Here is a 21,485-nt window from a genome sequence, read left to right as displayed (position 1 = left end):
TTGCGTATAGCATTCCCTGATTCTTTGAGGTCGCAAATAAATCAATATAGGCTAAACGTTTGGTCAGTGTAAACGTAAAGAATCATGTGCCAATAATGTAATACTGTATAATGAAAAAACGTTCAAGTCCAAAGAAAACATTAACCCTTCTGTTTGACTTATCAGCACTTTAAGTTAAACACAACATGACTCGGTTTGTTTGTATAAAACGTCATCAGCAAAATATCTTTCAAGAAAATTAACGTCGCTTTCTCAGAAAACATGCCTGTCTGCTTGCTGTACAAGATACGTATACATACAAGATAAGTGTTTGTGCATTTTCGCAGCGCATTAACTTGACTATGCAAGCTCAAGGGCCATAAAAGAGATTGTAAAAGAAAGACAAAACAAAAACCATGATCTCATAATCTTTGCTTCCGGTTTCTAAAGAGCCTAAACATACCCAAATGTACATCGCTTTAATAGATAGAGTGTGTTTTTCTAATTCCACCGACACCTTACTCCTTTTAATCGGACACAGAAATAAAAAAGAATAGAACGCACATCTCCAATGTCGGCAAAGAAGAGAGGTGATACACTCTCTCTCTCTTGCGGGTCGTGCCCATTTACTATTGTAGTCAATGGATTCGAGGGCGTTTTATGTAGTTTTTCTTCATTTTATGACTTGATTTAAAGTTATAGGGCAAAACAACTATTTTCTAATATACAAATATTTCTAACAAACCGTTGGCTTGAAGGTTTTTAATTAAAATTATTAAATAATTAAATTTCCTAAGAAGTGGTAAACTGTAAGCGTTAACCTATCAAATAACTAAACTGGCCTAATAAACTTGAATAGTTGGTGTAGTTTTTGAAATAAACAGCTAAAACCTCCTAAAACTACCATGCGCCCATCTTTTACAATTGAGACCAAGCGAAATGGGGACGGAGTTGGTGGTCACGTGAATAGAAAAAAGAATATATCACGGTTTTGGAAAGTTGCGCGTTCTACTCTTTTTTATTTCTGTGGTTCTGTATAACTAAAAATATTCCAGCTTAAATTCATAAAACTGATTTGAAAATTGCGATGCGAAAAAAATAAAAAGTGTACTGCCATAGATAGGCATCTATGGTACTACCCACGTGATGAATTACGTCACAAAATTGTTAAAGCGTGGCCGCTATCATTCAGAAAGGCGAGAGGCAGTGTTTTCAGCGAAAACGCAGGTTCTGCTTTTACGAATGAATCAGTCACGTGACTAGTAGGTTCTAGGTCACAATCACGGAGCTCGTAGTAAAAAAAGATAGCGCTAGAGATCACTGTTTGAGGACGAATATCTCCGCCCATACTGGACCAATTTTAATAAGCAAAGTATTTTTGGAATCAATAAAAAGTCGCTCCTAAATTTACCACAAAAAATGAAGGTGAGGTCGGGTGTGTTTACGGTCTTTAAGACACGTAAGTGATTTCTGTGGTTTTTCAAGTGGTACAATCATAGATACTCTAATACGTATTGAAGTATCTATGGCACAACAAAAAGATTTGCTTGAAGTATGTAAAAATTAAAAAGGTAAGAAAAAATATTAAAATACAGTTTATTAGAAGGGCATACCAACAAAAAATAAAAATTGTATATGGTTAGAAATGCTGAAATCAAATTTTGCTCAAATGTAACCTAAAACCCAATTAAAGTTTGCCCAAACGATACGGTTTCAAAAAAACGCGTGAAAAAAATGCTGAAGCAGAAAAATAGGCTGTTTTAACAATGCATGGGATTTCCGATTAGAAAATTTTTACTCAACTTTGATTGTTCCTAGTTTGTAAAATACTTAAGAAAATTTAAATTTCATTGCTAATTTGGTATAATGAATGCTTCTTATTCAAGAATATGTAAAAAAAGATTGTAAAACTTAGACTTCATTACGTTTTAGTTTTTCGATTGAACATACATACCAAATTATGCTGACTCAGCATATTTTTAAACCTAATGATTTTAAAATAGAAAAATGCCAAAAAATAACCATTAAGGAAAAAGTGCCAAGTCAGCATATTATGTAGCTATGTTCAATTACAACGAACTACAGCTTTCATTGTTATTTGTTATTAAGATTTGTCAATTTTTGTTCGCAATCGATTCACGATTAATCTCATAAGTAGTAGAAGTTCATCCACCGTTAGGTGATGACACAGAGTCGGTTAAAAATAAATTCGCACAACGCACTTACGAGTTTCGGTGGTTTCATCATAGTTATTACCCAGAAAGAATCTTCTTTTGCTCTGCACATCTTTACGTTTTCACATCCAAAATATTGTTCGTCACAACGTCAGGTAACCGCGATTGTGTCCGCCATTACAGATGTCACACAGCGTGAATCGCCGATATAAAAGCATAGCAGGCGTGTGTTTACTTGGTGCTTGTAAGCGATACAGAGGCAGGTTGTTTTAACATTTAAAATATATAGTAGAGTGGGGAAAGATTGGACATTTAGGCACCTATTGCTAGAACTTTAATTGATAAATATTGTAAAGTACAAATGCATATGAACTTGTAATAACAGAAAGTTGATAATATTTATAATAGTACTGTGGGGAAGATGGGACACCTTTAGTGCATAATATCCAAATATCCTGATCGCGTTTTAAACAATTAACAATGGTCTGTGGAAGTCGTGAGGATATAGTTTTATAATGCTTTGAATGTTCTTCGTTTACTGCTAAATGGGTCAAGAAAATAGAAAGAAAAGGTGTCCCATCTTCCCCAACCCCACTATAACTATTATTAAAGTATTTTTGCTTCAAATTGGGTTTTACTACACTGTTTTTCGAACGAGCCACTTATTCTCATAAATTATCTCCAAGTGCAAGTGACTGAATTTCAAATTTGTTCTCTATATATTATCTTTTTTTTTCATATAGTAGGGTGGGGGAAGATGGGACGCTTTGTCAGACGAGACTTTTTTTAATTTTCTTTTTACGGACCCCCATTTAATGATTATCAGGAAAATAAGGTTACAGAATTATTCGACAGTATTATCACGACTTTATAAAACGCCCGACAAAGCTGATTACTGTTTTTAAATATGAAAAAAATATGTAAAATATAAACAGTATACTTTAAACAGGTAAAAAAATGCGAAATAGTAAGGTGCTATTTTTTAATGCTCGCTAAATCATAGTAAAGCCGAAGATTTTTTTAGTTTGCGTGTGCGAACGATTAAACTAGTTTCATAGCTTCATAAAACAACCTTGAATATTTCGTACAGTTTGATTTTGTCTCATAAAACTAGTTTTAGTTTTGTAAAAAAAACACTAAGATTAAGCATGAAGAAAATAGGCAGGGGTCAATATGACTTTAATTTGAGATAAAAACAACAACAAAATATCGGTTTAACGTTATATATATGAAGTTTACATGGCAAAGAAACTAGCACCGCCTGTTAAACTCGGTAGGTTATAACTACAAGTTGCAGAATACTGCTAATGTAAATACATTTCAATTTAGAGTTCCATCTTCCCACACATTGTAGTTTTGTATGTTTTCATTGCCAAACTTTGGAAGATTTGCTTTTAATTAAGTAATTTATACCTCAGGAGGTTTTCAACTACTATAAGATACTGATATATTAAAAAGATAATATTTTGAAAATATATTCGGAATTTGGTCATTTGCACTTGGTGTAAATTTATAAGAAGTGGCTTGTGCCAAAAACTAAGTAGTAATATCCAATTTGTAGCAAAAATAAAATCTTTATCAACAGTTATTATCAATTTTATGTTATTACAAGTTCATATACATTTGTAGGATACAATATTTATTCATTGAAGTTCGAACATTACCTATTGTTATGCAATAATATAAGGTATGGGTAACATGTTAAAAACTATAGCAGTAGAGCAAGAAAAAGAATGTTTAAACCTAATTTTTTCGTACAGTATTATTTCATGGTATTTACGTATATTCCTTTTTATAAATACACTTATTAATCAAAATTAACAATGACTTTAATCTGTCCCATCTTATCCTGTGTGTTTTCGAATTTGTAAAATTTGGTGTCAATTAATAAAGGAATGATAGTACTAATTCGTGGTATTACCCAAAAACCGTCATCTATTTTGATTTTGGAAATATTTGGCAACTTGTGCTTAAGTGTCCCATCTTCCCCCATTGTACTATACTTAAGTTTCGTTGCCGGGTATACGTGTTAAGTTTGTGAGCCAAAAAAGTAAAATTACGGCAATTTACATGCAAAAATTAATTAACGATTACTTTACTGTTTAATCAAATTCGCCAAATTCAAAATGCACTTTTTTTGATACTGTGATAAAATGATTGTACTCTAAAAAATATTTTGTTTAAGCTTAGTTTTATAAACCATACTGCATACGGTCGCCTAATTAGCGAGTAATTACTTTTATGTCTGTTTAAGGCGCTAATTGGTGGTTAAAATGTACTTTAACATTGATTAATCGATTGTATTCGATACATTAATTCCAACTAAGCTTAGTCTCATAACCATAGTGCATAAAATCGTCCAATTAATGAGTAATTAATGATCATAACGCTTGCGAGTCAGTAAACTGCCATGCATCGGGAACCTGTTGGTATCACAGTAATCGGTAACTTTTGGCTTTGTTTACGTTAGTGCGCAAATATAAATAAAAAGTGTATATAGTATTAGTCCCTATACCTCTTATTAAAAGAAAATAAATCCAAAAGAATTGTTACGGCAGGCGGTGTACGAACCCGGGATATTAGGCTATAATAGCGGGTGCCATAACCGTTAGGCCAGTAGATCCAGTAACCAGGTTTGTCGAGACAGCGGTTATACTGTCTGTCTGGGCCGCACGTGTTGGTGAGATAAGGAATCCTCACAACGATTCACGCCTAAATTAAACTATTTCCATTTAACGCCCGGCGCCGTGGCGTAGTGGTTAGCGCGCCTGCCTCTAACCCAGAGGTAATGGGTTCAAGGCTCGTCGCTGCTACCATTGTGGGCGTATGTGTCCTTGAGCAAGACACTTAACGGCAATTGCTCCAACCCAGTGGTCACTAATGGGTTGTCCAAATTATCAGCCATACATAAAAAAAATAAATAAATAAAAAAATAAAAAATCCAAAAAAATAATCACCCACAAAGTAACATACTTGGTAACTCGTAAGCTGGCGCGAGGTGCACACCCGTGTTATAACGACTGTCGTTTTCCGGCCACGCGAGGATAAAGTAAGTTACATTCATTCATTAAGTGGGGACGCATCAAAAACACTACTCTTATACCTTATTATCATTTATCGTAATTGAAACATTATTTTTAATTAAACATTATATGATTAATATTGACCTTTAACATTAACTAACTAGGCTACTGCGTGATTACGGTTTGTCCAAATTCATAAAAACAAAGTAACGTTTTTAAGCGACGACAATGTTAACTAGTGTAAGTTTACAATAAACACATGGTACAGGAGTTGTACAAAGCGTATTTACATATATTCTTTACCAATCACTCAATCCTCATATACGTCATAAGTTTCATTAGTTATAATACATGTATAAATACATTCTGCCTACTGCTCTACAGTCACCAATGGCGACTAGAACCCGTTTTGTTGGTTACTTCAGATTTGTTTTTGATCGAGCCCAGTCGACCGTTGTAGTAAAAGGATTAATTAATATAGTAGGGTGGGGGAAGATGGGACACCTTTTTATTTTGTTTTCTCTTTCATTTGGTAGTAAACAAATAAAATTCAAAGAATTATGAAACCGTATCCTTGCGACTTCCTCAGACCTTTGTTAATTCTTTAAAACACAATCAGGCTATTTGGAAATTATGTGTTCCATCTCCCCCCACCCTACTTAATCAGTTTAAGCCGTTCCGATTCATTTAATCCATGATCGCTTGTTTAGAAAAAAAAATATAAATTTAGACGCATTAAATGACTAAAATATCGCAAATCAACCGCTTCTAATTTTATTTTTTGACTTTTTTGCCGAAGAAACAAATAACACATGTTTTTTACATTTTTTTAAGTTTTAAATTTGTCTTTAGGCCAAAGTTTTTTTTGTAATTTACCGAAAAACATACATTTTCCGTATACCTACTGCAGCGGTTCCCAACCTGTGGGTCGCGACCCCAACTGGGGTCGCCTGACAATTTGCCTGGGGTCACCTGAGGCCTTCTGAGAAGTTTAGAATTTCATTAGTTTAGAAATTTAGAAAGTTAACTCCTAACATAGGGCAGCCCACCACAGAGCGCACCGCGATTTTACTAGAGTACTAGACAAACCAGAACACCCTGGGCCTCATTACAGGATTTTCGTTTAATAATGGCAAATATGTTCGGAAAGTAAGATTTTAACGGCAGTTTAGCGGCCATGAAAAATTACTGGATTTACTCGTTTGATTTCAGGTAATTCATTACGTCACAAAGGCCTTTAAGAGTCCGGCCCACGGTTCTCATGGTTGCGCATTTTTTTGCATAAGAATAAAGTTTTGTGTCTACTGATGCTAAATTAACAGCCAGTTTGTGAAAATTCGCTTTAATTTAAAAGTTATGAACGTTTAAAAAATCAAATTTCAAAGTTGTAATAAACGTCACTCGCGGGCACTGTGACGTCACAATGCAATATTTCGTTTATGGGGAAAACCCGGCCTATCGGCGGTTTATCGTTTATTGGTGCAGTTTTGATAGATAAGCAAATCAAAACGTTTTTTAAGGTATTAACAGTACTTGTGGCTTTAGCAACTTATTGGAAACTATTTCCTAGGGATCCGTGTATAACCACACAAAATAGCCTACCAAGCTTAGTGGAGAATTAGTTTTCGTGACTTTCTAGGGTTCCGATTTTAAATTCTTTTTCTTTTTTCTCTATATGGCATAGACTATATTTATATCTGTATTTAAAGTTACCATATAGGAGTTTACCATAAGCCGAGTAATCATGCCTGATAGGTGTTTTGTTTAAAATAGCAAGACAAGAATGACTAAAGTAATAATAAGTATATATATATATATAGGTGTGTGTGTTTTCATTTTCAAAAGGAAGAGCGGGGCTTAGAAAAAAGCAAGCAACATTACATTGGTATGCGGGTCATCTCATATTTGTAGTGCACATTTTACTTCAGATGATTTTACTATGATATGTTCTCATTAGGATATGCAAGGAAACTTGTTCGGATCAAGTAAGTAGCATTTATTTGGAGAGCGCAGAAGAACAGATCCACCATCTGGTACAAGTATTCTTTATTCAAAACAAGGAAAATAATCCAATACTTAAATATGTATTTCTTGCAATGTTGAATGTACTTAATTTAAAACAACATAACTCTTGCATGAATCACATTTTGTATGAAACAAGACCATTCAAAACTGAATGATGAAAAATTCTTGCAAATGTTGTTGAACTGTCACTATAATGTTGTTCGCTTATACTTTTGATCAGTACTGATTGAACCTTTCTGTTTTCCTTTTCCAGTCAATCAGTACTGATGGAACCTTTCTGTTTTCCTTTTCCAGTCATTCCGGTACCTATCGAACAAAGTTCTGATCAGCTGTGTAGCGATACTGTCTAAAAAAATAACACCATAAACATGTGATTGACCAACTTTTTGGTATGAAGGCCAACAAATCAACAATAAATACTATACTAGAGTAAATTGATTTCACTAAATTTGTATTCCATGCTCAGGTCTCAGTCAAGAATATCATATTTGCAACACATATCTGTTTACACAAATTTCAACAAATTCAGGAAAAAAGACAGTGCAAACTTTAACCAACAGACTCATTAAATGTCACATTTTTTTAATAGATGCTATTCTTGGTCAACCCACCAAATTGTGTTGTTGATTTGCTCAGCTTCACTTATTTTCCATGGTCTTGGCCTGTCTACTTCCCCAACACTTGCTGGAAGTACAGGTTCAAACTGGAAAGGCTCAGTACCTATTGCTAGTGGACTAGGATCTTCACTTATGTCACTTCATTAGATGAAATACTTCTACCTGACTATACATCACTCACTGACACTTTTACATTATTGTTAACTGACAAATTTAAATAGTGTAATACACTTACAAACAATTTTAAAAAATATTAATTTTAAACTAAAATCAGGCCACGGCAATACCTACGCATATTTCCTAATTTAAATACACTCTGTTTTGCTGCAAACAGCAAAGCCTAAATCAGCTGATCGATTAGAAAAGATCGTGACGTAATTTACGTCATAGTGCCCGCGAGTGACGCAACAATAGGCGAATTTTTTGGCACTTTTTAAAACGTTTTTTTGGCCAAACTAAATATTTTTTTCACAAAAAATTACCACAGATAGTATTTATTAAGTGTAAATTTTCATTTAAAACCAACTTGTATGAGCGTGGTCCAGACTCTTTTACCATGAAAATAAAAATTTAATTGCTGATTGCTGAAATGCATTTAAGCAAAAGTTGGACTTGAGGTCGCGATTTTATTGCATTCCCGGCATCAACCATAGGTAGCCTACGATAGGTAGCCTAGCCTACATAACTTTCAAAAGCGACCCAACTAATTTTATCCTTGGGGTCACCGCAACTTGGCAAATGTTATAAAAGGGTCACGGCACCAAAAAGGTTGGGAACCGCTGACCTACTGTGTTATTTTGAACCCAAATTGCCGTTCAATTTGTGTTTGACGTAACAATGGGTTGGACTACTCGGTATTTCTATGGCTCTGCTTTTATGTTTTTAGTTGTAGGCTATACTTGAAATTTTCTTTTTTACTGTTTAGTTGATGGACTGTTTAATAAAGTTGATTATTTATCTGAGGTTTATTGTTGTGATAAGATATAACGTTAGTATAGAAGACCATTTTTACGCGCAGAAGTGTTTGGTTCTTAAAAATTCCTAATATTATGACAAAAAACAGCACCCAACAATGATAAAATACTATGCCTACTATGACGTCCAAGCCGGGGCAATGAAAAACAAGATTGATTGTTTTACAATCTATTTTGTAACTTGGTCTATACTACTACTTTGGTACGCACCAAAGTTAGTATAGACCAAGTTAGGAAACGGCGCTCGTGTCCGCCATTACGGAGCCCACAGAGCGTGAATCGCCCATACAAATGCATGGTTGACATGTGTTCATTTAGTTCTTGTAAGCGATACAAAGCTAGAAAACACGTATAGCGGTTGTTTTAACATTTAAAATATAATTTCTAATATAAATCTTGTTATACAATATAAAATCTAGGAATTAATGTGGTGTAAATTAATATTTTGACTGGTTTTCGGCGTACAGTGTGGTTTAACAGGATACTTTACGTTGGCGATTAAGACAAGCAGCAATCAGCTTAGTTTACATAATAGTATATGATCATACCTACAAACCTACAGAACCATTCTTTACTACATTTATAATCCAACATGAGTGGACATGCAGCTCCAAACTGCTTAAGTACTAGCAGATAAGGTGTTCGCGTTTTCCGATTTCATAAAGACCCGGAACGCGGAAAAGGTAGCTTACTAATTCAAGCAGAGGACAAAAAATAGTAACTCAGTATTGTTTTCCTCAATGTCACTTCGATATTAGGCAAATTTTACAAAGATACCTTAAGTTTCGTTGCCGGGTATACGTGTTAAGTTTGTGAGCCATGAAGTAAAATCACGGCAATTTACATGCAAAACTGCAGCTAGATACACCAGTTTATGGTAATTTTATGCGTTTTTGTTTGTATTTTTATATTTTAAACATGTTCTTTTATGTTTTTGGTTAGTAAACTTGATATTTTCTGTTTTTTTTACTCTTTAATCGATTAAGTGTTCAATAAAAGTTGATTATTTTTGTGAGGTTTATTATTGTGATAAGATATAACATTAGTAGATCGCCATTTTTACGCGCAGAAGTGCTTGGTTTTTAAAAAATCGCAATATTTAAACGAAAAACAGCAGCCAGCAATGATAAAATGCTATGCCGTACCAAAGTTAGTATATAGACCAAGTTAGGAAACGGATTGTAAAACAACGAGTCTTGTTATCCATTGTCGCGCGTCTATGACGTCATAGACGTCACCATTACGGAGCCCACGGCATAGCATTCTATCATTGCTGGGTGCTGTTTTTCGTTTAAATATTGCGATTTTTTAAAACCAAGCACTTCTGCGCGTAAAAATTGCTTTCTACTACTGTTATATCTTATCACAATAATAAACTTCACAAAAATAATCAACTTTTATTAAACACTCAATCGATTAAAGAGTAAAAAAACAGAAAATATCAAGTTTACTAACCAAAATAAAAAAAGAACATGTTTAAAATATAAAAATACAAGCAAAAACGCATAACATTACCATAAACTGGTGTATCTAGCTGCAGTTTTGCATGTAAATTGCCGTGATTTTACTTTTTGGCTCACAAACTTAACACGTATACCCGGCAACGAAACTTAAGGTATCTGTGTAAAATTTGCCTAATATCGAAATGACATTGAGGAAAACAATACTGAGTTACTATTTTTGGTCCTCTGCTTGAATTAGTAAGCTACCTTTTCTGCGTTCGGGGTCTTTATGAAATCGGAGAACGTGAACACCTTATCTGCTAGTACTTAAGCAGTTTGGAGCTGCATGTCCACTCATGTTGGGTTATAAATGTAGTAAAGAATGGCTCTGTAGATTCGTAGGTATGATCATATACTATTATGTAAACTAAGCTGATTTCTGCTAGTTTTAATCGCCAACGTAAAGTACCCTGTTAAACCACACTGTACGCCGAAAACCAGTCAAAATATTAATTTACTTCACATTAATTCCTAGATTTAATATTATATAACAAGATTTATATTAGAAATTATATTTTAAACGTTAAAACAACCGCTATACGTGTTTTCTAGCTTTGTATCGCTTACAAGAACTAAATGAAAACATGCCGTCCATGCATTTGTATAGGCGATTCACGCTCTGTGGGCTCCGTAATGGCGGTAACGAGCGCCGTTTCCTAACTTGGTCTATACTAACTTTGGTACGCACAACACTTAAAGGGCCTAAACACACCCCACGTCACTTTTATTTTTTATGGTAGATTCATAAAGCAACCGTTTTATTGATCCCAAAAATACTTTGCTTATTAAAATTGGTCCAGTATAGGCGGAGATATTCGTCCTCAAACAGTGATCTCTAGCGCTATCTTTTTTTTACTACGAGCTCCGTGATTGTGACGTAGGAACGTACTAGTCACGTGACTGATTCATTCGTAAAAGCGAAACCTGCGTTTTTTTTGTGCTTTTTTGCGTTTTTTTTGTTCTCTCGTTTTTCGCTAAAAACACTGCCTCTCGCCTTTCTGAATGAGAGCGGCCACGCTTCAACAATTTTGTGACGTGTTTGTCACGTGGGTAGTACACTTCTCAATTTTTTTCGCCACGCAACTTTCAAATCAGTTTTTTGAATTTCACGGTGTTTAAGCTGGAATATCTTTGGTTATACAGAACCGACTAAAACAAGTAAGGTGTCGTTGGAATTAGAAAAACACACTCTATCGATTAAAGCGAAGTACATTTGGGGTGTGTTTAGGCCCTTTAACAGCATGTGCACTGACGCTTTGTATCAGGCTCATGACACGCCTGTAACACGCACGTAACGCGTGTATTTGTTTGTCCATGTGTTCTTCATAATATGATGGGAAAGCGTCATTTGCGTAAGGATAAGTATGTCAGAAACAGAAATATATGCAAAAAAACAGCTTGTAGATCACTTTTAAAAATACAGAGCTTTTCGAAGTGTTGAATATAGTAGATTGGGTAAAATGGATGCCTATATATTTTCATTCTCCTTTAACGTCCCGGGTACCTTTTACTTGTTCATATAACCTTGTCCTCGGCGACTGTGAAGGAGCGTTTTTAATAATATAATAAAACAAGATTGGTAGTCATTGGATTTTATGTGCTAACGGTTTACATCTTGTTCTAGTACTGTTTATTCTCTAAAGCTGTTAGCGTTATCGCAGTATAGGCTACGGTTATCGTAAATTGGTTGATACAATAAAACTACATCTGCGTCATTGCAGACCAAGCAACGTCATCGTGACTTGCACAAAATAGCATATTTTACCCGAGTCAGAAAGCTATGTTGTTGTGTGGTTACTAGAATAGAACTGCAGTACCAAAAGACAGGTTAACTCGTTTTTCACCTGATACGCCAGAGATAAAAAGTTTGGCGAGAAGAAAGAGTAAAAGGAAACAAAATGTTTATATTAACAACCTTTTCGGAGAACCTCGCCAGTGTATGGCTTTATGCAACTGCTCGTTCGTTAGCATATATACCGCATAATTTATAATTAGAATGTAGATTTATACCAGTCTTCGTAAGGACAAGGCATTTTTGTGTCAAAAACCTGCTGTCGGTTGCGTCAGGATTGTATACCAACGACGTAATAGAACCGATAAACTTAAAGGTTTATTAAAACAAAATATGTAAACGTATACGTTTAATTAACTATTGTACCGCATTATTATGTCAACACAGACACACAAAAAACATGAGTCTTAAATCGCTGTTAAAACCAAGCGTTATAAGCAAGCTGTTTGAGCCTGTTGCTGCTTCTAATGTGTTAAAAACCTCTCAAATTAAGTCTTACGTCCACACAACACCCAAAGAGCAAGGTAAAGTTGTCGAAAAATTCGTGGACGAAATTACGTCTGTTACTAAAATGTCGGAAGCGGATTATAAAGTTCTAAAACAAGTTAAAACCCCTCCAAAAGAAGTGGAATTTCGAGGCAGCAATTTTAACTTTCCTTGCCTTAACAGGAGGTAAAGTAAATTTACTTTTCTCTCATGTAAGTGGCATGCTATTCTTTACAAAGGATATGTACAACCTGTATTATGCAAGGCAGGTTTTGTTGTAAAATGGGTTTTATATAAGCTCTATTATTTATCATTGTGTATGGTGTAACATTGAAACTGTTTTCTTAAATAGTCTATTTTTGACTAGGGTAATACTGCTGCTAGTGACCAGTGAAAATTTTGGTTTCAAAATGTTCCTTACATCTCCCTGATACCCGCTGTATATTTTTTTTCAAAAAACTTGGCTGTTCGTGCTGAAAATTAACTTTAAAAATGCACGAAAACGTGCTTCGGCACCGTAATTCACCTGACTTGTGTAAAGTTAATGATTTATTACATCACGATAGCGATATGTTACGTCACAGTAGTGACATATTATGTACGTTACAGAACGTTATAATCTTGTTTTTCACACTGTTTTATGCTAGGGAAAACCCCAAGCCCTAACCCTTAACCCGACCATAATCCCTACCATGTCCCTACTTTTAACCCCTAACCCTTGAATCTAAAAAAACCTAACAAATTACATAATCTGTAACGTATAAATTGAAGGTGGTAATACGCATTCTATGACATAATTATCTAACCTTTGACGGCTCGTGTAAAAAATACAGTGACGCAGCACGATTTCGCGCATTTTCAAAGTTAGTTTTCGATACGAATGCCTGAGTTGTTTAAAAAAAATTGTACAGCGAGTATCAGGGAGACGTAAGGAACATTTTGAGACCAAAATTTTTACTGGTCACCAGCGGCAGTAATATCTTTGACTAGACCTATAAATATTTATTTAAGAATATTTAAATAGCCTACAACATGAAAATGTTATTGTTTTTTACCAAAATTCTTCATTATTACCTAAAATATATATATATTAATATATATGGCCTAACTACTTCGTCATTTTTACCCAACAAAACCAAGACAGAATTCATTTTGACCCCGTTTGTGTATGGTATGGTTATTTAAATTTACTTAGCCCTACTGAAATAAAGTTATGACTTAGCAGAAAACAGCTTTAGTGTAAATATTTGTTCCTGTGACCTACTTTTACTGTGTGCATAAAGTCCAAGTTTCAAATTTTATTTTCACAGATTTTTAGATGGACCCGAACCTACATACCATAAGATTGAGGGTGGTTACAAAACATATCATCATAAACAGCCTTTTCATTTTTATTATAATGATGGCGTCCTGCCAGAAATTGAGGTACACGATCAACCTAGTAATGCTTTTAAATTTAGTTATAACCATTTTGGGCACAAGGTGTATGAAACAGAACACCCATGTTGTAAGGACTCTCATTGCCACACTGCGCAAGGATATATAAAATTTAAATCGTTTACATTCTCAGGTTGCATACGAAACATGGGGAAATTTAAACAGCAATGCCACAAATGCTATTCTGCTTTACACTGGTCTATCTGCAAGTTCACACGCTGCCAGTCAAGAGGTGAGGGATCCTATGGGTCATATAGGTGCATACACATCTAAACAAACGAGCAATTAGTTGCATAACACTCCACAAAATTCATCTGTCATTGTTTGCATATCCTGTATGCCATGTCAACCTACTACTAATTAAACTAACATTGTTTGTCATAGGACAACATGAAGCCTGGTTGGTGGGAGAAATTCATTGGACCAGGACGGCCTTTGGACACAAATAAGTTCTATGTGATATGTGCCAATCAGCTGGGTGGATGCTATGGGACAACGTAAGAACTTTTGTGGGGATTTAATAAATTTATGCAACGTACCCATGAGCGTACAGTAAGGAGTACTGGGGAGTCCTCGGGAGTATGTGTTTTCCACCCAAAACAGTTTTCACCCTGCTGTTGGGTGTCTGTACAAAATAGGAAAACCACATTTTAGTGTTGAATGGTGGTCACTAAAAGTCAACATTACAAATTAGGCAATTAAAAAGCACAGGTTACTGTTTTAACTGGTAGAATGATGGTGTTTCATAATAGCACTGCCTTATTGTTTAAGGCTGAATATTGCAACTGCCTAGTTGTATATGTAAACCAGCACTTTCCAGATTTCAATAGCACTAGTTAATAGTTATCACATCTCAGATACCATGGAATGCCGCATCATGGGACCCATGTAAAATAAATTTCACTAACGTTAGGAATTTTCTTCTCTTTGTGTCTTACAGAGGCCCTTCATCCAAAAACCCCCTAAATGGAGAATATTACGGCACCCATTTTCCCATGGTTAGCATTAAAGACATGGTGGAAAGCCAGATGCATTTATTAACCCATCTTGGAATTGACAAGGTATGGTATGCTATATTAATGTTTATGTTGTAATAATATGCATTTGTCTAATAGTCCCATAAGCACTACTATCACTTGCGGGAATGTGTCAGTGTCCCTAGGCTTGGGCAATACTGCAAGCTGCAATTATTTCAACCTAGTGTAATTCAAAGTTGTAGATTTCATGGTAACTTCTATGGAACTACTGAATCTATGGCTCAGCGGTTAAGCACTTGCTTCGTAATCGAAAGTTACTTCTGACATCGATACACATACTGATAGCCATAGGTGATCTGTCCTTGTGAAAGACATTTGCTCCAACCCAGTGGCCACTAGTTTGTGGTTGTGGCACATTATGGAAACAGAATGGTCCAACTCAACTTTAAAAAAAAAACTTTTAAGGTTTATGCAGCAGTTGGTTCATCACTTGGTGGAATGTGTTCGATTGCAATGTCAAGTCTTTACCCTGATAAAGTAGCAAGGTTAGAAATCTTTGTGTTTAAAGTTTTCGGGTGGTATGCAAAAAGTATTCTTGAGTTTCTGCTTGAATATATGGATTAGCTAAATGCAGAACAAGCGGAAAACTTAAAGGGTATGCGGAAACTCGGAAAGTATAATGAGTGATTCTCTGCTAATCTATGTTTATCTTTTCTGTGTTTGTGACATAACAATGGACGAGAAAAATTACTCGACGAAGAAGGCAATTCTCAGTAAAATGGTGACAAAATGTTTAATAAAAGCCAAATTGAATTTCTTATTGTTTTTATACCTTAAACAGAATGGTATTCAATATAAACAGTATAAAAAGTACAGAGAGTGTGGCAGCAAGTCGGAGGAAGCGATTATCGAACTTCTGCAATCCGAAGCGCATTTTTCTAAAAGAGCCCAGGCTTCGATAAAACCTATAAAAATGATCCATGCAATCTATTTGACTTGGATTTGCAGATATCACTCTTATTATAAGATTCTTATGTCGCGTTACCAACTCTGAAAACTACCAATTTGCCACACCGCGACTTGCCAGACATTTAAACGGCTGATTTCGCTGTTTAAGTTTTGACGATAATCGATAATCAACTTTGATTATACTCTCTGCATAGGCTACCGCTTAAATCTGACAATGATATTTGATCTATTATGATCAACAGTGCTTACACTTTCTGCATACCACCCTTAGATTTATCTTTATTTAAGAGCTGACAACTTGACAGCATGTGTTGGGTGTATCGTGTATGTATATGACTTTTATTTTAAATATTTCCCAGTTTTTACTGAGAGTGTGTTTTAGAGACTGTCATTTTGCTGTTAATTCGATCTTTACGACTGTATTTGAAGAGATTATTAGAAGTAGAAGTTATGTTATATGTTCATATTCATGATACACTGCTTTAATTTATATATTTCTGTAAATTTTTGTAAATTGTCCTAATCACTGTGGTAAGAAGCGGATGTATAAGGAGAGAAAGATGTAATTGCAGATAAATCTTAGATATTTTAAGGCAACAATTTCTGTCAATTGGCAAATGAAAATATTTATACATTTCCATATATGAAATCTTTTCCAGGGTCATTTCAATCTCTGGTTGTGCGAAAACCCATCCCACGTCTATCGCATTGCGGTATCTGCAACGTCGGTGTATTATGGAGGATCCAGACTGGAAAGTGGGACATTATTATGAGGGTGAGTACCCACTTAAGGGGATGAAACTGGCAAGAGAAATCGCAACCATGACGTATAGAAGTGGGTTGGAGTGGGAGAAAAGGTTTGGGAGGTTAAGGTTGCCAGGGGAAGAGCCTTCTTTGTGCCATAACTTTGAGATTGAGCAATACATTGAGTACCAGGGGCTACAGTTTGCAACCAAGTACGATCCGAACTCATTGCTTTATATATCAAAGGTGGGTGAATGCTTTTTTTAAATTTTTACCCTCAAGCTTTATTAATCTTTAATCTGATAGATTACTCTTTTTACACTTAGATATATTACTTTTGCATTAAAGAGGGGTATTAGTCATATGGGTATGTATAGTTGCATAAAAATTTATTTTTTATTCAGTTTACTGAAAATCATCCTATGTTTTATATTTCACGACTTTTCAAGCAAAGAATTGAAAACAAAAATAGTTATTACAGTTTTTACAGTAAAGCTATTTTGCAATCAAAAAATGTTCAATTGTAACTAATAAAAGGCCAGTTTCCTGTTAGACTTCATTATAAAAATTTATGTGTACTGTGTTATGACCCGAATTGTATTATAAATGTTAGGCATTGTTTTTTTTTGTTTTTTTTGACTACAGTTGATTGTTTATTTATAAATATAATGAAAGCAATATTATTCAAAAAGAATAGGAATTACATCTGCACTTATTTGATCTTCCACCAATTTTTCATTGGGAAATCCCCACTTCATTAATGTTGGTACACCATTAAGCTTAAGTTTGTCATTGGTTCGGAATGGATTGGATTTATCCTTTCAAAAAGCCCTCCCCCTAACAGAACAGTACACAAACACGAAAGAATCATCGTCTTTAATCAATTCCAAACTTTTACGAACAATCGGTTCACTAGTTACACAATCCGGGCACCAACTTTTATTTCTTTCATGATTGTTAAAGGTGTAGTCTGTCAAATATATTAAAAATTGCTGCAAATGCGACCGACCACTCGACAAACGTGTTATCAGGGATGTTGGGCATTGTAAAAGCAGTCCACTGTAACAAATTTGTTGTTTCTATGTTAAGTATATATATTTTTTCTTATGTCTGATTACAAAAATAGAGGTCAATTTAGTACTATGTCAGTATGTCACTTATTTTATTGTGGGTATATTAGGTAGGTATGCTAGATAATCCAAAGTAAAAGAACAAAAAAACATTTATGTTTATTGTGTCAGCTATACTCGGCTATATTCATGAAATTTTAGTGGAAAACAAACCATGGTTGTTTGTTTGCTGCTTAAATAGTTCATTCGCACTATATTTTTATTCTCTCGTACTTTTATGAAATGCTTCTGTAGCCTAAAAATAGAATCCAAAAAAATGTCAGAAAAGGCCAAGGCAGGTCATGTTATGCTGACGTAGCAAAAAAGGGTGAAATACCGTAATATAAGAAATACTATGCAGGAGATTTTGTTCAACCTTTGAGAAGACACAGTTGTTTCAGCTGTGCCTTCTCGAAGAGGAGGGGGGGGGGGCTTGATCTTAAAAATCAAAAATAAAATTTGAATTCCCTTTAGTATTTTAGAAACTAGAAACGATCAAAGTTGAGTGAAGTTTTTTCTAATGGGAAATCCTATGCATTGTTGAAACGGCCAATTTTTTTTATTCCAGCGGGGTTTTTATTAAGCAATTTTTTTGAGAAGCCTTATTGTTTTGGCAAACTTTAATAGTGCCTTTAGGTTACATTTGAGCATCTCTATCAAGATACAAATTTTTATTTTTTATTGGTAGCCTATGCCCCTTTGTGCACACTTGTGGTGATTGCCTTAAAACACTAAAAGTAAATCTTCAAATCAGTCCTATTTACTTTTAAGGACAAACGCCCAATTTAAACAGAAAAAAACAAACATTTTACATAGAAAAAAAACTATTTTCATTATTTGATTTGACTAGTTACATTTTCATTTTTTTGGCATTGAGTGTGATAACAGAATATTACAATGGAAACACAATACTGCAAACAAGTGAACCAATTTTTATATATAACAATATTTACAGAATCCCACCCACCATAATAACTTTTTGCACCATCATCAACAGTTTCTACCTTATGTAATACTTTGTTGAAACTTTACCAATTTCTATTTCATGTGGATCATATTTACTATACACAGTCTAATATGAAATTCTCGTTCCAGGCTATGGATTTATTTGATATCAATGAGTTTTACGAAGATGAGGAGAGCAGCGGACTTTCCCGCATTAAATGTCCAACGCTTGTAATGGGAGTAACCACTGATCTATTGTTCCCTGTTAAACAACAAAGGGATTTAGCACAGGGCCTTAAAAGATCAGGTTTGAACTTATAGTGCTTTGCTCTGTTTATTATTATTACTTTTATCAACTGTTAATGCCAGATTTTTTTTAAAACAGCAGTTATTGTATATATATTCTTGTTTACTACCAAATGAGAGAATTTAAGCGAATGAAACTATGGATCATCTTACTTCAACCTACCATGCAATAAATAATCATTTGCACTACTAAATTTTAAACACATGTGTTTATTGATTAACAGGTAACAGCAGCGTGACTTATTACGAGTTAAATTCAATTTATGGCCACGACACTTTCCTACTTGACTTAAACAGCGTGGGAACAGCAGTCAAAGGGTTTCTTGAAACACAAATGTCGGTTAATGGTAACCTATCTAAAAGTGATGACTCCATTATATTGTAAGGATCCCATTATATTGACATTATAGCTGCTACAGTGGGTTGTTATTGCGTTGTAGGCAATTGTATTATTGGCGGTGTAGTCTTAGAATATTTCTTGTTTAAATCAAATGAAATTATGTAATTCAAGGTTTAGGTTACTGTTGTGTTACTTTATTTTTTCTTAGTTATGCAGTAGCAAATAAGATTGGTTGTTAAACCTTTAACTAACCCGTGGAATGTTGTTTTCAAAGACCTCAATTTATTTTATAGTAATGAATAAAATTCGGATTCTTATTTAACAACAATATTACACCTGAAACAAAATTCTCTAATTATTAAGTGCTTCTCAACCTTTGGTTTGTGACCCAAAAAAGGGGTCACAGTTTAGTGACTATGGTAGTTCATAAGGCATTTGACTGTGTTTGTAAAAGTTAAACTTTTTTGTTGAATGCTTAAAAAAAGTTGTGAGAAATGTAGATTTAGAATTTGGGTTGTCAAAGTTTTGCTGTTAATTTATGTTTTAATTTTTTGGTTACAGCTAAATCGTTGAGAAGCACCATAAAAAATATTGTTGTTAAGACTTATGCCCGATTCTGTATGTTTTGTTATGCCCTTTAGCATTATCATTTTTTTCATAAATGCATTTACTAACACGCCTGAATACGTCAATTTTGCAATAATATTATCTTTCCTATACTTTTGTTTATAATTTCCTTTTTGTTTTCAGTGTGTTCAATACCAACAATCTTTTTTACAATAGTTTTGCCAAAATAACAACTTTTATGCAATAACTTAAGCCAAATATGATATAAATGAACCGACGTCGATATATACATGACCAAACGTTTTATACCGCCCTCTTCTGACCGACTGTAAGCATATATTACTACCGCTAATCGGCGCTAACGGTTGCGCTTAAAATTATTCTTTTTTAACCTGCGTAAACAAAGTTCTATTTGTTTACGCATTTTGATTTACAATCGTGCATTTCAGTATTTCATTATTAGGTCATACACGCGTAAGTAACACCACGATATTAAATCTTTAAAATAGACTTGTTCCTCGTTTTGCCAAAAAACGCCTGGCAGTACAAGGATATAACGCTGACTACTCCTAAGGTATCACTGGTTTTCAGCAAAGTTCTATCTGTGTCTTGATCAATGACACATACACCTACAATAGTTTTAACCTACTAAAGGTAATTAAAAGTCGAAAGAATAGGAAAGTGAAGGATTAGGGCTAGGGGTTACTGGCTAAGAGGTAAAAACTATAGTACTGTGGGGAAAGATGGATACCATGATCACGTAATATTGCATAATCGTGCTTTTAAAAATCAACAAAGCTGTTTCATAATCTTGAGAATGCGGTTAAATACTTTTGACTTTTTTGTGTAAATATTTTTGACTTACTACCATATGTGGCGATAAAGAAAAAACATACACTGTCTTATGCCCACCTATAGCCTACTATGAAGTTAAAGGAGCTGTAGATATGGATTAAGAACAGTCGGGTCATAACTGGCGTTAAATAAATCCAATATAGTAGGTTAAGGTAAGATGGAATTCATATAATCGTGGCTCTAAAGAGCGCTGGTTTCTGTTTGTGTATTATCACACACATGAATGTATTCTAAACACATTCGATAGGCCACGGTGCAAACATCTTATACATCTGTGCCAGATAATCAATAGTGTTTTAAATTCCCTATCCTATCGAACGTATTCTAATCTTTTTTTGATTGTCATTTTACGTCACAATACCAGCAACGACAGGCCGTCACGCATGGCTAGTTTTTGTGTATGAATAATACATAAGCGGGCAGGGACGTAATTAAGCTTACCGGAGCAACACTGATATTGTGAAACGTACGCGGTAGGGCAGAAAAGAATAAGAAAAGTTTTATCGGATATCTTATAGAAGGTATATCTCAATGTGTTTATAATTGGGAAAGCGGTAAGCGAAAATTGTTCGATAAAAGGGTACCGTATAGGAATTGGATTGTAAGACAATGTCGCACGTGTATGTATTGGTTAGTAAATACTGTAACAGCTGGTACTATAATG

At 34.5% G+C, this 21,485-nt stretch overlaps 1 protein-coding gene, 2 long non-coding RNA genes and 1 pseudogene across 3 annotated transcripts; 2 read left to right on the top strand and 2 right to left on the bottom strand.

Moving 5' to 3' along the window:
• The first annotated feature begins 6,077 nt into the window (after positions 1-6,077).
• Positions 6,078-7,635, top strand: LOC149729512 (uncharacterized). The gene is made up of 4 exons (XR_016385927.1): positions 6,078-6,696; positions 6,997-7,061; positions 7,134-7,161; positions 7,496-7,635. It is a non-coding gene; the product is annotated as an uncharacterized LOC149729512 (long non-coding RNA).
• Positions 7,206-11,533, bottom strand: LOC149729511 (uncharacterized). Its single transcript, XR_016385928.1, has 2 exons — positions 7,813-11,533; positions 7,206-7,507 (listed from the first exon to the last, which is right to left on the bottom strand). It is a non-coding gene; the product is annotated as an uncharacterized LOC149729511 (long non-coding RNA).
• A 796-nt stretch (positions 11,534-12,329) lies between these two features.
• Positions 12,330-20,476, top strand: LOC149729509 (uncharacterized). Its single transcript, XM_089887408.1, has 9 exons — positions 12,330-12,758; positions 13,883-13,997; positions 14,143-14,241; positions 14,394-14,506; positions 14,950-15,070; positions 15,452-15,531; positions 16,615-16,945; positions 18,904-19,060; positions 19,284-20,476. Exons 1-9 carry the CDS (start codon positions 12,487-12,489, stop codon positions 19,442-19,444), a joined length of 1,449 nt encoding a protein of 482 aa, XP_089743534.1. The 5' UTR covers positions 12,330-12,486; the 3' UTR covers positions 19,445-20,476.
• LOC149729510 (thioredoxin domain-containing protein 17-like) lies at positions 17,203-18,796 on the bottom strand (annotated as a pseudogene).
• Positions 20,477-21,485: the final 1,009 nt, after the last annotated feature.

Source organism: Ciona robusta, chromosome 10, assembly GCF_009617815.1.
Source record: "Ciona robusta chromosome 10, ASM961781v2".
NCBI classification, from domain to species: Eukaryota; Metazoa; Chordata; class Ascidiacea; order Phlebobranchia; family Cionidae; genus Ciona; species Ciona robusta.
The sequence above is the reverse complement of the archived record's forward strand: the minus strand, read 5'-3'. Positions and strand labels throughout refer to the sequence as shown.

Coding starts and splice junctions, on each gene's coding strand:
- LOC149729509 (XM_089887408.1), top strand. CDS start 12,487: ATGAGTCTTAAATCGCTGTTAAAACCAAGCGTTATAAGCAAGCTGTTT. Junction 13,998..14,142: donor GCGTCCTGCCAGAAATTGAG/GTACACGATCAA, acceptor TTACATTCTCAG/GTTGCATACGAAACATGGGG. Junction 15,532..16,614: donor TACCCTGATAAAGTAGCAAG/GTTAGAAATCTT, acceptor AATCTTTTCCAG/GGTCATTTCAATCTCTGGTT.